The sequence below is a fragment of the Bidens hawaiensis genome, unplaced genomic scaffold, assembly GCF_021521415.1.
Source record: "Bidens hawaiensis isolate Kalapana, Puna unplaced genomic scaffold, B.hawaiensis_p1.1 tig00029631_1, whole genome shotgun sequence".
NCBI lineage: Eukaryota > Viridiplantae > Streptophyta > Magnoliopsida > Asterales > Asteraceae > Bidens > Bidens hawaiensis.
In genome coordinates, this window is record NW_027494911.1 from 295,264 (window position 1) to 312,589 (window position 17,326).

General features: G+C 42.1%; 1 protein-coding gene across 1 annotated transcript; it reads left to right on the forward strand.

Annotated features, from left to right (window-relative positions):
• The first annotated feature begins 11,979 nt into the window (after nucleotides 1–11,979).
• LOC143579184 (uncharacterized) lies at nucleotides 11,980–17,326 on the forward strand. The gene is made up of 8 exons (XM_077062567.1): nucleotides 11,980–12,167; nucleotides 12,438–12,549; nucleotides 13,020–13,210; nucleotides 13,316–13,410; nucleotides 14,014–14,412; nucleotides 15,015–15,123; nucleotides 15,713–16,355; nucleotides 16,979–17,326. Exons 1-8 carry the CDS (start codon nucleotides 12,033–12,035, stop codon nucleotides 17,101–17,103), a joined length of 1,809 nt encoding a protein of 602 aa, XP_076918682.1. The 5' UTR covers nucleotides 11,980–12,032; the 3' UTR covers nucleotides 17,104–17,326.

Here is a 17,326-nt window from a genome sequence, read left to right on the forward strand (position 1 = left end):
TACGGTTGTAGTAGACACATACTTACAAAGTTACTTGATACGGTGTTGTTCTTTCTTTTCCCACTATTGTAGTATTGAATGACTTGATAAGCCGGTGATCGGTAACCAATTTGACTAAGTAGTCTATTTTTCATCATACGAATGCTGGCTAAGATTTAAGACACTTATCAATGTGGCATTAAGGGGATGGTGTGATAAATGGTGTTCGGTTATCAATTCGATATGTTTACTTTTTTTAGAGGTATTCATGGTCTTGTTTGAGTGTTTGACAAGTTTTAAAGAGTTCTAAGCTGAAGAAACACTAATCGGCCCGGGCAGATTACGGATAATCTGGGGGTTAAATAGATGTTTCCCACGAGGGGTTAGACCCGGCAAAGATGGTTCTTCTGATAACCTGCAAAACAGACACCGTGAGCTCGTCACTGAGAAGGGGGGGTACCTCCTTGTGACCACCCTCCGGCGTGAGAATCAGACTAGATTGCTCTTGAATATAAGTGTATATTAAGAGATTGCTAGAGCAGATATCAGGTATAATATGTAAGATACAAGATAGTATATGATAAGATGATAAGATGAGATGATCATACCATTTGGGGTATTTATAGCCGAAGGTAGGTTTCCAAGAAGGTATTGCCGGCTGAATAGTATTCCTGTTCTACCAACTGTGGCCTACGCACGTGCCATGCTGGTAGTTGGTGGGTAGGCAGCGGCTGACAGTGACCAGGCCTGCTGTGTACTATTCCTTTTCCACCAACTGCCGGCTATGCACGTGGTATGACAGGAGTTGGTGAGTAGGCAGCGGCTAATAGTGACATACAGTACAAGAGCATGCTGCTCGCCATACTGTTGTCAATGAGCCGTCGTATCTTTGGTCAGATCTTTTGCCCATACCTCGTCAGGTACAGTACAAAAGATCTTCCCGTATCGTACGGACTGGCTTATTTGGGCGGGAGTATTCCCCCTCCCGCCTTTGTGCGGGATTGTTCCCGGCTTTGCTCATTCCTTCAGGTGACAACTGAATTATTGAGAGCTAAGTGCCTTGTGCGTGTAGCCTTGCTGCGCGGGTGGCCTTCCCTGATGGCTTGTATCCGCAGCTGCAGGAACAGGCGGAGTACTTCACCATTGGGAGGCATTTCCTGCGGGAACAGCTTGCGTACTGCGCGTAAGGACGTCACGTCTCTGAGCATGGTGGGTCCTGCGGATCCAGTTGGTTTCTGCGCAGACGTCTCACTTCAAGGTGAGTCCTGCGGGTCCAACTGGGCTCTGCTGGGACCTACCTCTTCATAAGCCGAACTGCTAACTACATTTTTAAGAAACGACAAACCAAACTAGGATAGGTGGGTTGTCCTAACCTTTTAATATAAAACGGGGGTGGTGATTGTACTCGTAAATACATCATTCAAATCAATAGAAATAAAAGGTTATTTTAAGTTTGTGTTGTCCCATGTCCTGTCACTTTTGTTTTATACATGGCAAATGACAAGCACATTTTAAATGTCACACACACTGAAATGATAAAATATGTTTTACAATTTTATATGTGAATTAAATAAAAGAATAATGATTTGAAACCAAAAGGATAAATATATATATATAATAGTTATAGAAAATGGTACGCGTCCTTTCAACAGCTGTTGCCAGCTTGCTTTTTGCCACGTGTCATAGTTTCATTGCACCTGCGATTTCTCTCTCTTCCGCATTAAATTCATCGCATTAATTGCGATTAGTATATAAAGGGGGAGAGGGTTCTTTGTAATCCACACTTTCACTTTTCTCTTCATCTTCAAAACGATTTCCGGCGAATACTCACCTTTTCAGTCGAGCATTCTCTTGAAATCGTTCTCTTTTTCATACGTGCAAGATGTCTTCTCATGATCTTGAGGCTACAGCCCAGGAGGCTGGGGTGTACGCCGATGACAAGAGTACTGCTGGCGAGTGCCAGTGTGCTCTGCCTGTCGATCTATATCAGTACATCGTCAGGAAGTTCATGCTCGAGTCTCTCGAGCCTGAGTTTCCTGAACCTCATCAGACGGTGTATGATGCCCCCAGAGGCAAGATCGGGGTATATGCCGCATTCTTTGTCTATGGGAATCTTAGGTTCCCCTTGACAAAGTTTGTGTACCGTGTCCTGGAGAGGCACGGTGTACACCTGACCGAGGTACACCCGATGGCAATCGCGAAGATTCGCCACTTTGAGTGGGTGTGCCGGATTCTGGGCGTTGAGGCCTTCGTCGACCGCCTGATGACCTTCTACTCTTGGAGGTGCATCCAGGGGTGGTATACTCTGATAACCCGGATCAAGGCTTTGAAGATTTGCGCAACCGAGCGCAGTCTTCGTTCGTGGAAGCGGGAGTTCTTTTATATCTCCGCTCGCGCCATCCCCCTTGCCATGAAATTTAAGAATGGGCAAGCTCTCCCCAGCCTTTACGCCTCCAACTACCAGGAGGCGGAATGGTTTTCAAAGATTTCCCGAGTCCAATCTCCGGTTTACCGGTTTGCGGAGTCCGGGATGGTGATGCTCGGGATGAGCCGGGTGTGGAAGGATGCGGAGGCGCAAAAGATCCCGATCGTCCTTGAATACGGTTTGAACTCTGTCCCTTACGGTATGCTCTGTCTTCTTTGTTTGTATAGGTTTGTCTTCTAACTGCTTCTTTTATTTCAGAGGGGAACGACTTGCAGTCGCTCTTGTATCCGCGGGAGGCTGATAGTCCCGCTCGGATGGGTACTCGTGATCTAGACGAGAACGAGTTGCCCATCCTTGAATAGACGGCGGATCGGTTCGTGGAGGTCTACCCGCCAGGCCACGAGATCCTGAGCGCCAGGCGGCCAGGTAAGGCGTTATTCAACCCTTGACCCCTCAATGCTGAAACCTCTGCTGGAATTCCTCTAATCTTGTGTTCTGATGAGGAATCCGCAGATGGTCCTCCGTTGGTGCGGAAGAAGAAGGCTGCCGGCGGGAAGGGAAAGGCGAAGGTGGCCTCCACTGCCGATCCGGTGCCTCGGTCTGATTCAGAGACCGAGAGCGAGAAGGTGGCGGGGAACCCGGGTGGTGATAGGACCACTGCTCCGGAGGCTGCGACTGTCACCTCCGGAGAGCCCAGGATGACGACGGTGAGCGGCGTAAAGAGGCCGGCTCCATCGGGTTCGTCCCCGCCTCTCCGTACCTTTAGGCTCAGGAAAACCCGTAAGTACAAACTTCCTTTATTTTTGACTTCATAGCTTTCCATCATTAATACTTATCTTCTTTGTGCAGGCGTGGATGCTACCGCATTCCAGGGTGGAGCGGGGAGGAATACCTCCGGACCCATGACGGTAGGCTTGGTCAGCCTACCTGAGGCGACGACCCAGGCGGCTGCGCCTGCTTCAGTTGGTTCAGTTGCTCATCCCGTTGAGCCAACTGTTCCAACTGTGATGACATCACCGCCGGCTGTCAGTGCCATATTTACCGCATCTTTCACTGAGCCGGCGGTTACTTTTTCTGCGCATTCCGCAGCGGCGACCACGGTTGTGAGTTCACCTCCGGTGAGTTCACCTCCGTTGGTTTCTACCGCGGCGGCCTCCATGCCTCCGACGTCGGCAGCTACAGCCGATCCTTCAGGTATGCTTGGGGCTTATCGCCAACCTCTGCCTCCTTCCCATCTGCCTGACCTCTTGGATGGATTTCCCTTGGGTTCAGGTGATGGGTTTGGCGGCTATCGGCCTGTTGTCGACCCTACAGGTGCGTAGGGTTCTTTTGGCCTTTTTTTTTTTTTATATATCATCTTTTCCTAACTGCTTTTTGTTTTTTGCAGTGTCGGATTCCAATGAAGTGTATGTTCCACGATGGAACATCCGCCGAGGAACAACCCTTCGCACACCTGTGAAGTGCGTGGAGTGGGCTCGTCACGCAGCTCCCAGTGGTGCGTTGGGGGAAGCCATGGCTAGCTACCAGGAGGGTAGGCTAACCAATGAGCTTCGGGTTCTCCTGGCCCGGATGCAGCCGCGCGTCGAGCTGCTTTGTCGTGAAAACGACAAGTTAAAAGCAGCTCGCATTCAAGAAGTAGCTCAGGCGCGGGCTGTCCGGGAGGAGAACAAGAGACTTACCGCAGTGGCTGCGGAAAAGGAGAAGGCCTTCAAGGCCCTCGAGGTTGAAGTTCAGGCCCGGCTCGAGGCCCGTTCCAAGGCTGCCCAAGCTGTTAACGAACAGCTTCGGCTGGCTAAGGAAACTGCACGGAACGCAACCGAGAGGGCCACCAAGGCTGAAGCTGTTGCTGAGCCTCTACGCCTCGAGAATGAGGAACTTAAAGCCAAACTAGAGGCGCTCCAACAGGCTCATGATGCCTTGGCGATGGAAGACGCCAAGAAGCTCCAAGAGATCTTGGACCAGAGGGGGGTGCTTGACCATACTGAGCGGAAGCTAAAGGGCGTTGAAGAGGCTGCAGCTAAAGAAGTGTTGCTTGCCAACCTCAACAAAAGTGAAGCCGAACGCGCCCGTAACCAAGCTCAAGCTGACCTCCAGGAGGCTCTGGTTACCATGGAATGGCTTCTTCGAGAAGCGTTGCCTCAGGTAAGCTTAACTTCATAATGTCTTTACGCTTTTCTTTGTAAATAGAAAAGGTTTTGATACTTATTTTCTTTTTTGTAGGTTGTGCATCGGGTCTTCACGGATACATCATACGACGATGCCTTGAGCGCAGCCCTCAACGCTTCTCATGAGGATGGGGAAAAGGCCGGCTTCCTGCTTGGTCTAGGGTTCGTTGAGAAAGGCATCCCGCCTTCCAACTTCCCTTTATTTGATGTGGATACTGAAGTTGTATACGACCAAGCAGTGAATCAGTATGCCGCCTTCCCGCATCCGGTGGTGGAGAAGGTGAACGAAGTTGCTGCTGCTGATGATGGGCTAGCTATGCTTAAAGCTTTCCTTGAACCGCCACGCTCTACTGATGGTGCTGGTCCAAGTGGAAGTGGTCCTGAAGCTTGATCCTGAAGATCCCTTCCCACTGTTAGGATAGGTTTAGCTTGTATAGATTTATATTCTTGTAGGCGGGTAGTTACCCGGCCATTCTTGTAATGAATATTATGAAATATAAATCTTTGTGCGGGTAAGACCGCTACTTTCACTGGATGACTTGCTTTATAAACGTTATATGACTTGCTCATGCATACTTTAGTTTAAATTAGCAATTTTCCAAGTGTTTAGAATAAGTTAACCTTTGAACGTGGTAGATAATAGGTTGAAGTTTTGCTTCCTCTTTCGTGATTGTGCGGGTAGGACCGTCACTTGCACTTAGTAGGATGGCTAAACTTTACCTATATCTGACCTGCGTAGAGGTTTTCCCCATCTTTTTAGAAATTTCTAAGTGTTTAGGATAAGTTAACCTTTGAACGTGGTAGATAATAGGTTGAAGTTTTGCTTCCTCTTTCGTGATTGTGCGGGTAGGACCGTCATTTGCACTTAGTAGGATGGCTAAACTTTACCTACATCTAACCTGCGTGGAGGTTTTCCTCATCCTTTTGTTAGAAATTCTTTAAAGTATTTTGAATAAGTTAACCGTTCGACGCGCGGTTGTCAATAGGTTCGGTTTCCTCTCATGATTTGTGCGGTTAGGACCGGCACTTTCATTTAGTTGGATGACCAAAGTTTACCTATGACTGACCTGCGTGAAGGTTTGCCGTTTTTTGGGTTTATGCGGGTTTTGCCGCCTTCCCCACGCAACGACTTTCCACGTAATTATGCGGTGAAAACCGGCATATCAGTGTTGAGTAAATTAACCGTTCGACGCGCGGTTGTTAATAGGTTAGTGTTCAGTTTCCTCTATCATGATTCGTGCGGTTAGGACCGGCACTTTCATTTAGTGGGATGACTGAACTTTACCTTTAACTGACCTGCGTGAAGGTTTGCCGTTTTTTGGGTTTATGCGGGTTTTGCCGCCTTCCCCACGCAACGACTTTCCACGTAATTATGCGGTGAAAACCGGCATATCAGTGTTGAATAAATTAACCGTTCGACGCGCGGTTGTTAATAGGTTAGTGTTCAGTTTCCTCTCATGATTCATGCGGATAGACCGGCACTTTCATTTAGTGGGATGACCGAACTTTATCTTTAACTGACCTGCGTGAAGGTTTGCCGTTTTTTGGGTTTATGCGGGTTTTGCCGCCTTCCCCACGCAACGACTTCTTTCACACTTACATATGCAGTGAAGACCGGCATATCCGTGTGGAAAGTTCATAAGTATAAATGTAAAATCATTAGCGTCGATGTTCTAAGGAGAATCATTTCCATTAGAAGTGGCTCTGGGCCTTTTCTTTACAAATTTGGAATTGATCTACATGCAAACTGTGTAATTGAGCTCCCGTCCATGTTGTTGGGATGGGAGTGCCATCGAGCCGATATGCACCTGGTTCAGGATCTCGTTGTTTACGCAGTATGTAGTCTCCAACATTGAAGCTGCAATTTTATTCGTGTTTTCCCCAACTGGGGTTCTACACGCATCAGCCTGCTCAGCGTTCATTTCGCCACGAGGTGCGCGAGCGTCCCATCTCTGACAAATGCTTCGACCATGTCCTTTACGTCTGTGCATTCTTCAGTGTTGTGGCCTTTTGTCCTGTGGAAGTCACAGTATTTGCTCCGATCAGCATTGTGACGATGTCGGATTATTGGAGCCTTTGGCCATGGGAGCTCCTCAGTGGCGAATATCTCGGTGACGCTTTTGGTGAGTGGCGTCCATCTGGAGTTCTGGTTCGACTATACGTTATCCCTTCCGCCTAACCGATGTTGCAAGCCGGATGAGGTGTCAAAGTTTACCCTTGACTGCCAAATGCCTAGCTTCCGCTTTTTGTTTAGTCGGGCGGTAAAGACGTTGTCTTCTCTTGTTTTCTGGGTGTAGAGGTTTGTGCTCTGGGGGAGATCTCTACCCAGTTGCTTCTCCGTTTCCGCAAAGCGTTTTGCTGCTGTCATGATGGCATCCCATGTGGATGGCATGCCATCTTTACCCGTTAAGGTGCGGATGAGCTCTGGGTCGTTCGCGCCCTGGATGAAAGCAGCGCGAACAAGATCTTCGCTGATATTACCCAGACTTAGCTTCTTTGAGTTGAAGCGAGTGATGAAGTCTGGCAAAGATTCATCTTCCTCTAGAATGCATTTGAGGATTGTCCATTGCTCTTCAGTATACTTTCTTTGTTGGCTGAAGTGTTGGCTAAACTTCTGTTGGAAGTCTGCCTAGTCGTAGATGTGGTTGACCGGTAGACGATCGAACCACGCTCTAGCTGGCGCAACAAGCGTCATTTGGAACATGTAACACCACGTAGGTTCCGTCCAATTACTGACGGTTGCCCCCGCTATGAATCTGTTTAAATGATCGTCTGGATCAGATATACCATCGTAAGTGCCGATGTTGGACATCTGTTTGGCACTTTTCGGGGCGATTGCTTCCGCAATGTCCCTTGCAAATTTGGACGTTCCCGCATTTGCCACAGTTGGTCTGAATGTTTTGGAGAAGTCACGTGAGTTCCCACCCGCGTTTTTTGGTTTGAAGGTTTCTCCAAAATGCCTTCTCGGTTGGGAGTCTGTTTCCTTACGCTTCCCTTTCGCCCTGTGGCGAGGGTTTGCGTCGGTGTCGGATTCCTCTCGATCATCGTCCGAGGACTCGCATTCACTGCTCATGTTGAGCTGTTGAGTGCTTCCAAATTCGTCAGCCTGTTGGACGGAACGCAAGCGTTCGTCCAACTCAGCTTGGAATTCCTTCTGACGTGCCTCCGCCCACGCTTTAACTTGTTCAAGTGTTTGGCGGGGGAGTCTCGTCTGTTGTCTTTCCGCCTGGGTATTATTGAATCCCAGGGGATGGTTTACTGCACTTGCCCCAGCTTGGGTAACTGGGGTAGTGTTCGTAAAATTTACTGCACTTGCCCCGGCTTGGGTAACCGGGGTAGTGTTCGTAAAAACTGTGTAGTCGCCGGTATTCCTCCCAGTAGCTGGGGTTGTGGTTACCGGAGTTTCTTTAACCATCTTTCCAGAAGTTTGAAAAAACTGAAAAGAAATGAAGTTCTAGCTTTTATGCACGGATGGCGCCAATGAAGAAACACTAATCGGCCCCGGGCAGATTACGGATAATCTGGGGGTTAAATAGATGTTTCCCACGAGGGGTTAGACCCGGCAAAGATGGTTCTTCTGATAACCTGCAAAACAGACACCGTGAGCTCGTCACTGAGAAGGGGGGGTACCTCCTTGTGACCACCCTCCGGCGTGAGAATCAGACTAGATTGCTCTTGAATATAAGTGTATATTAAGAGATTGCTAGAGCAGATATCAGGTATAATATGTAAGATACAAGATAGTATATGATAAGATGATAAGATGAGATGATCATACCATTTGGGGTATTTATAGCCGAAGGTAGGTTTCCAAGAAGGTATTGCCGGCTGAATAGTATTCCTGTTCTACCAACTGTGGCCTACCCACGTGCCATGCTGGTAGTTGGTGGGTAGGCAGCGGCTGACAGTGACCAGGCCTGCTGTGTACTATTCCTTTTCCACCAACTTCCGGCTATGTACGTGGTATGACAGGAGTTGGTGAGTAGGCAGCGGCTAATAGTGACATACAGTACAAGAGCATGCTGCTCGCCATACTGTTGTCAATGAGCCGTCGTATCTTTGGTTAGATCTTTTGCCCATACCTCGTCAGGTACAGTACAAAAGATCTTCCCGTATCGTACGGACTGGCTTATTTGGGCGGGAGTATTCCCCCTCCCGCCTTTGTGCGGGATTGTTCCCGGCTTTGCTCATTCCTTCAGGTGACAACTGAATTATTGAGAGCTAAGTGCCTTGTGCGTGTAGCCTTGCTGCGCGGGTGGCCTTCCCTGATGGCTTGTATCCGCAGCTGCGGGAACAGGCGGAGTACTTCACCATTGGGAGGCATTTCCTGCGGGAACAGCTTGCGTACTGCGCGTAAGGACGTCACGTCTCTGAGCATGGTGGGTCCTGCGGATCCAGTTGGTTTCTGCGCAGACGTCTCTCTTCAAGGTGAGTCCCGCGGGTCCAACTGGGCTCTGCTGAAACCTACCTCTTCATAAGCCGAACTGCTAACTACATTTTTAAGAAACGACAAACCAAACTAGGATAGGTGGGTTGTCCTAACCTTTTAATATAAAACGGGGGTGGTGATTGTACTCGTAAATACATCATTCAAATCAATAGAAATAAAAGGTTATTTTAAGTTTGTGTTGTCCCATGTCCTGTCACTTTTGTTTTATACATGGTAAATGACAAGCACATTTTAAATGTCACACACACTGAAATGATAAAATATATTTTACAATTTTATATGTGAATTAAATAAAAGAATAATGATTTGAAACCAAAAGGATAAATATATATATATAATAGTTATAGAAAATGGTTCAAATAAAAAGAAGTTGTTTCTTAAGAATGGTAAGAACTAATCGAATTTTGACATTGGACATTAAAACATATGATGAAAGAATAATTATAGAAAACTATGTCGGTTATAATGGTGAAAGAGTAATTGTAGGAAACTATGACCGTTTTTTGTAATTTTAAATCTCAACCATTGATTGATATTATCCAATGACTATGATTTATTCCTAGTCTTCATAGGAAACGACTTGTTTTTTAGGATAACCCTCCCCTGTAATTATATATATATATATATGGGTGAGTTATTGTACAATAATGACTTATCGTACATTACGTACGCGACACTGCTGGTCATCGATTTCAATTTCACGCGGTGGCAATCTGGTAAATAACCCAAACAATAGTTCGCGATCAAATTCATCGATTTAAAATCGATTCCGATCCAAATTCATAACTCCTTAATCTATCTCATCCAATTTCTAAACTCTAATCACAACTTACAGTATGAAATCTCAAAAGTCAAAACCCAAATTGAAAAGAACGTCATTGAACATTAAAAATCTTCAAATTGATAAAAAATTGATGATTTAATCAATAGAATTGATGTGTAGTAGGCTTTAGAATCATCAATCGATTATGAAATTGCATAATAATACACTTAATTGAGCTATGATTAGGGTTCATGTTTAAATGTTCTGCACAAAAACTTTAAACGTTCTGGACTTTTTGTACAGAACTTCTAAATTTTTTGTCTAGAACTTCTAAAGTAAAAAGTTTAGACCAAAATGAAGAAAAAGTTTAAACGTTTAACTAATAAGTTCTGATCAAAGCTACAAATTTAAACGTTCTGACCAAAACGAACACCTTTAAACGTTCAAGTTTAGATGTTCTGTACCAAAACTTTAGAAGTTCTAACAAAAGGTTTAGAAGTTCTATACAAAAAACTTTAGAAGTTCTATACAAAAACTTTATACGTTCTGTTTAAACGTTCAGAACAAAAATCAATTAAACTTTAAAAGTTCAGTACAAAAAGTTTATACGTTTTAGGTTAATGTTAATACGTTCAATGTTAAAACCCATAACTCAAACTCAAAATTGATAACTGAAACTTTAAATTGATGATTAATTGGATCAATATCAAAGTTTAATTGATCAATTAGTTCATCAATTTCAATTTTAGTTGATCAATTTGATAAACTAACCTGTGAACAACTCGTGACGGAGAAATATGGTGTTCACGACGGTAACGTCGATGATCGCGACGGTGAATACAATCGTTGGACGGTAACGAATTGATGAACGGTGATAGTGAAGGCGGACGGAATCGATGGGAGCAGTGGATCATAGTTGATGAAATTTACAATATTGCCATCGCGATTTTGAAATCAACAGTGTAAGAACTCACGTACATAATGTATGATTAGGGATTATTGTATTGGATCTTTTATCTATCTATCTATCTATCTATCTATATATACACACACTAAATGTAAAGCAACGGTTTTCTCGAATATTGCTACTGTAGATAACGTTTAGTATTTTTAATTGAGATGTTAGTCAATTAGTTGGCATATGAAGCCACATTGAACTATACACATCAATCTTCTCTTATTGTTCTTCTTGCCTTTTGTATTTACACACACACATACAGAGATAGAGAGAGAGAAATAAGTCACAAAAATTATAATTTGGTAGCATCATCGGAGTCTTCAATCTTCACCGTCGGCCATCGCATCCTAAATTCCAATTCATTGAAGACAACCAACCCCAAATCCCACCGTAAATGAACATTTAATTAAGTACATACTAAATTGTGAAATAATTGGAACTATATGATCGCATCATAATATCATAATCTAAGGATTCCTTTTTCTTGTTATTTCTTCAAGCTTGCGGTTTTATTTTGTTGATACTAATAAAATTATAGATATCTTGTTAAATACCAAAGTAAACGCTTGGGTATGCTATATCAGTCGGACCAGATAAACTAATCAAAATAATAATTTATATCATTTCAGGAAGGTATCACGCTATATAAAAAAAGAGAATTCGGTTTGTTATGCTACTTTCGGGTCCGATGAAATTATGAATCGATGACTATTGCATAAGCCCAACTCAACTTAACTATGGGTTAATTGCATATTTATCTTTACTATTATTTAGGGGTGTGCACAGTTCGGTTTGTTTCGGTTATTAGCATTAACCCAACCTAACCGATCGGTTCGGTTAATTTCGGTTAATAACCAGTATCAAACTTGGGCTAAAATTTGCTTAAAAATACATGAAATGAATGTTTAAATACATGAAATGAATGCATAACTACATGAAATGAAGGTTTAAACATATGAAATTGAGATATCAATACATGTTTTGGAGATATAAATACATAAAAATGATAGTATTAAACTATTAATGCATATAATACATGAAATAGAAGAAAAAAGACTTGAAAATATTAAAAAATGAAGAGTTCGGTTTAGTTCGGTTAATTTCGGTTATATCAGTTCGGTTTCATCAATTTTCAATTCAATTTCGGTTAACGATTCGATTATTGGTCATCCTTATCATTATTTACGTAACCGTAAAAACTAACTAGTAAAATTCTAGAAGCTATTCTCTCATTTTATACCCTGCGTTCTTCCTTTGTCTGCTAACACAGTCGCAGTAATTGAAAGAAAGAAATGTTCAAGAAATCAGTTGAAGCAAAATCGCAGCAGCGGTTATCAGGTGCTGACCGTAAGAAATTGAAGCGAACGATCAAAGAACGCTTCCACAATGCTTCTGATTCCGACCTCGACATCTTAATCCCCTCTAAGGTATGTATCGATTTGTAATTCCTTTTTTAATTCAATTAAATACTCGGTATAATCATATTACTGATTCTAGGGCTCAATATCATGCTTAAGTTAGGACATTTGATTAATTGATTCAATTTGGAACATAATTATGGTTGAGTTAGGGTTGTAGATGCTTTCTGTTGACAGTGTTTATTATTATTATTAATGTTTTGTATAATATTAGGGCATAGAAGCAAGTTATATTCATTATTATGCAATAATGTTATGGTTTCATTTTATTTATTTTAGGTAGAGGTAACCGTCTCGAAGCAGCCAAACCGTGTCCTTATTTACAGTCTCGAAGGTGGACTGCCAATCTTCTTTGATGTTGATAGTAGAGGCACTACTATATTTCCAACAGGTATATAACTAAATGACTAATTAATTACACCTTTTAGCATTTATATTGTTGTGAAATATCAACAGATTTTATAACAATTGTAACTATGTGATTTGTGTTACTTTCTATATCCGGTTTGTTTTTTTTTTGGAATTTATTGATGTTTTCATTCAGCTGCAATAGATTTTGTGTTTATATTTACATTTGGTTTTAAAAGCTGAGGCGCGACGAGAGTTGGAAAGCGCCTTACGTGCCTGAGGTGGTGTCCCATGTACAGCCAAAGGGATGGAGAAATTATGAAATGTTACTTGATAAAATGTTTGGTAATGTAAAACAGATGGCAGACGCAGTATTTGGTTGTACGTAGAGCAACACCTCATGTACATAAAGCTCTCGCCTTGGCTTTTGGGACCTAAATGCGTTGGAATGGTTCTTGCCTTTTTAAACAAGTATTAATGCGCTTTTTTAATTGTTGTTGATATTTAATGCAGTTTATTCTCTATGGAAAGTTCCTCATCTTCTGCCTGCTTTTGTTCTAAAAGGGGGTGAGGTGTCACGTTATGTGATTGGTGGGGCGGATTTGATGTTTCCCGGCATCAATATTGATGCAGCGGGTCTCCCTGAGTTTTCGGCTGGTGAACCATGGGCTGTTATGGTTCCTGGTAATCCTGCTCCAATTGCTGTAAGCATCTATACTATTGTTGCTCCAGTTTTTATTTATAAATCAATGGTAGATGTCAAGCATGTGTAAAATTATTTATTATAAAAATTATTTTTATATTGATAGGTTGGGTCTACCTGCATGAGTAGCTCCGAGGCTATGAAAGCTGGTCTTCGCGGAAAGGCTCTAAAGATCAGTCATCACTACAGGGATGCACTTTGGTAAATACATGTAGTAAAATAGAAGGGTCTGGTGGGTTGGGTAATTGTCAAAATGGGTAATTTTTAACACGGGTCAGGTTGGGTGGCTGATAACATATGTGTTTTGAAAGTGATTATGTAGAACAAGACATTTTTGTGAATAAAGGTGTATAATTAGATATTCTTGTGAATAGATGGGTTCTTTTTAGAAGAGTGAGTAAAAGTCGATCAATGTAGGTTAAAATATAGGTTAGGAGCTTTTTTTTTTGTCTTTTGATGATTAAGTTTGTTGCATTTAGTGAGACACTTATCATCCAAAGCTGATTATTTTAGGAAGATACAGATTTTCTTTATTCCAGCATTAAAAATTTCAAATAATCAGTTTTAAATGCAATTCTAGTATTCTACAAACCTCTTAACGTGATCAAAAAGACTACACTCTTAAAGTACACAATATAACTTGAGCAATTCTTTACCGGCTTCATTTAAGATGCGTTGAATATTATTAAACTTAACTTAATTTTTGGTAAATGGGTTGTATTTACTACCTACACGTAACTCATTGATATGCCATCATGTAGTGGTTTTATGTGACAATATTTTCTTTTATGGGCATTGTTTTAGGGAATCAGTGGAAGGTCGATATGTTCCCAATGCTGGCTTTTTAGAAGACGTTGTGTTTGAAGATCCCTCTTTGTTGACTACTTCTCAGCAATCTGATACTGATGCCACAAGTGATCATGGAAATGATGCAGATAACAGAGAATCAGAGGGGGTTATGAATGGCTCAGAAGCTAGTCATCCTGATTCATCTTCAAATATGCAGTCAAACCCAGATATTGACCAACAAGTAACAACTGATTTTGGTGACCTAAAGGTGACAGAAAGTGATAAGGGAATTACCGAGGAGCAAAGTATGCTCTCAGTTGAGGATGTAGATGCACTTTTGGACCAATGCCTTCTGCAAGCATTTTATACCACCGTTAAGGATAAAGATCTTCCTATTGCTGGAAGCACATTATGGTAAGAAAGAAATTATGATTCTTGTACTATCTGCCTAGCCCTGCTTGCGGTGCGCACATATGATGTATATATGTGTGAACCCTCGGGTGGGCAAAAGTGAAATTGCACTAATTTTGACGTTATTTTACTAATCTCGTGAAAATAACGTTAAAAGTGACGGACGGTTAATCAGGCATCATGTAGTGGCGTTGATAGCTGAAAGATAAGGGTACATGCACCGATCAGCCGGTGTCCCGATGATTGAGTGCTATGTGCCTTATGTCCAAGGCTTGATGCAAAACTACTATCGAGCCGGGGGTCTCACCGGAAGCAGCCTCTCTATCCCTATGGGGTAGAGGTAAGGCAGCCTACATCTTACCCTCCTCAGACCCTACCATAGCTTTGCTATTGGTGGGATATACTGAGTACGATGATGATGATGATGATGTACTATCTGCCTATTCTCATATGTGTATATTGAAGCACTAAGGGTTTCAATTGACAAGGTCATGTGGCTGGGGAACTTAGAGGTGGCAAAAAGGGACCGCCCTTGTCACAATAGGCCATTTTATTGTGCTTATGTATTTTTATTTTTATTGGCTGTTTATTTTTTTGTGTTGTAGGTCGAATCATGTGTTACCTTGTAGGCCGCCAGGTACCGTGTTAGATATTAAGAAGTCATCATACAAAAAGCTATCTAAGTGGCTACAGTCTAAATCTTCAGAAGGATTGGTAATCTTGTTACCTTTTGCGTTTTACCTTCTTTTGCATTCTGTCATTTTTCTGCACATTTTCATGTACAAGTACATATAAGTCTTCGACATACACATAAATACACATACGTATACATATGCATATTCTTGGTTTCAAAAGGCGTGCGGGGTGCTGAGGAAATCACATTCTTGGTCAAATTTTGTCAACATTAGGATTTGTAGGAGGCTTATATGTATAAGCAACCAAAGGGGTGAAGATTTTATTAAAGCTCTACTTGATAAAAAGGTTGGTATGTAGAAAGAGATGAGACAAATGTGTGGCTTCTGCTTGTAAATAAAAGCTTATTTGGTTGCACATTGAGCAGCACCTAGCATACATGATGCTTGCTTTTGGGACTTAAATGCCTTGGAGGATCCTCGCTTTTTAATTCAAGCGTGTATTAACATGTACATATACATATATGCATGCATACGCATAATCAGATGCACACCTATACACACAAATACATACATCTATACCCACAAATACATACATATACTACACTATTATAGGTGTATACTTACATTTTGTTTTTCACTGTCTCACAATGAGTTCATATCACTTGTAGATTTCATCAAAAGAAGATAAGCATAAAAAAGAAGTTATGGTTTTGGCAATCAACCGCAAGCATCCCGGTTACACATCCTTCAAACCCGAAAAGCAACAAGTTGAGAAAAAAGAACAAACAGCTGAGCCCGTTAACGAAACAAAAAGTAACAGCATGATGGAGGTTATAGAGATTTACAAACCGAGTGTGCATGTAAATCCAATTTTCACATCAGTGGGAGCTGATACAAGCCAACTTTATACTCAATCCGAAGCAAGTGAAGTTGTATTTGCTTATATCGAAAAAGAAAACCTGGTCAAACCAACAAATAAGTCAACCGTTGTTCTAGACGCGATTTTATGCGATGCATTGTTCAAGGGAGCTATTAAAAAGGGTTCCACATACCCCTCAGAGATACATAAAAAGGATTTAGCACCGACGTTTATAAATAGAATGCAAGCACACCATCAAGTGACTAGAGGAAACGAAACTGTTGTGAGGAAAGGTGGTTTGAAACCCATGCAGATTTTGACCGAAAGAAGGCAAGGAAACAAGAAAGTTACAAAGCTCTCAGGAATGGAATCGTTTTTGATCAATGCTGAATCATTGGCATCGGAATTGCAAAAGAAGTTTGCTTGTAGCACCTCTGTAACAGAATTGCCAGGTATTTACTAGGGACAAACTGACAACTCGTTTAGTTAAATGGGTCGTGTTCAGCCCGTTTAGTTAAACCGGTCATTTTTAGCCCTTTTAGTAAACTGTTAAACAGGTCCTGTTCAGCCTGTTTTATTTCAAATGGGCCGTTGATCAACTCGTTTGGTTAAACGGGCTGTGGTCAAGCTGACGTGTTTAACCAATTCATTTTTAAAACGGGCCATGTTCACTTCCTTTACTTAAACGGGTTGTGTTCAAATGTTTTATCTGTTTATTTAAATGGCTGACCCGCCAACCTGTTTATCACAACCCTTAAAATCATTTACAACCCCACCCACCAGCCTGTCAAGTGTCAACCTATTTTACTTGTCTAAATAAAAGGGTTAAACGGGTCGTGTTCGGGGTACGCAAAATGCTTTAATAGTTTGTCTAGAAACAATAGTAACCTCTGTAAATTGGTTTTGGTGTGCCCATTTGACTAGCTTAATCTAAAACCCCTGTCAACCCATTTGACTCAGGCTACATTTTTAAGTTTGTTTGGGTTAGGGTGGATGTCTTTGGCATGAATAACACATGGGTCGTGTTCGGGTTCAATGATAACCTTTTGAAATTGGTTTTGGTGATTGTCAACAGGGAAAAAGGGACATGAGGTTCTGGTTCAAGGCGGGGTGATTGATGTTCTGGCTAGATATCTGGTCGAACAGTATGCCATACCGAAGAAATATATCGAGGTTCTTGACAAAACAGCTAGGAAATGAAGATGATATTGTTTTTGGTCTTTTCTTGTCTGTTTGAAGTGGAAGTATATAGATGTCATTTCGCATACTCACTTCTATGTTTTTCGTTGTCCTAGTATTCTTGTGAAATGCATGAGTTTTCTGGTTGGACGGTATACAAGTTATGGAGTTTATAAGAACGTTTATTTAACATATACATGCACTTTTTTTTTTGTTCTTTCATTTATGTTTGCATTTTGCACAA

Bases quoted from the DNA above. Each gene is read 5' to 3' on its own strand.
- LOC143579184 (XM_077062567.1), top strand. From the start codon at position 12,033: ATGTTCAAGAAATCAGTTGAAGCAAAATCGCAGCAGCGGTTATCAGGT. The intron at 13,211-13,315 runs GTAAGCATCTAT...TTATATTGATAG, and splicing joins GTAATCCTGCTCCAATTGCT to GTTGGGTCTACCTGCATGAG. The intron at 13,411-14,013 runs GTAAATACATGT...GCATTGTTTTAG, and splicing joins CACTACAGGGATGCACTTTG to GGAATCAGTGGAAGGTCGAT.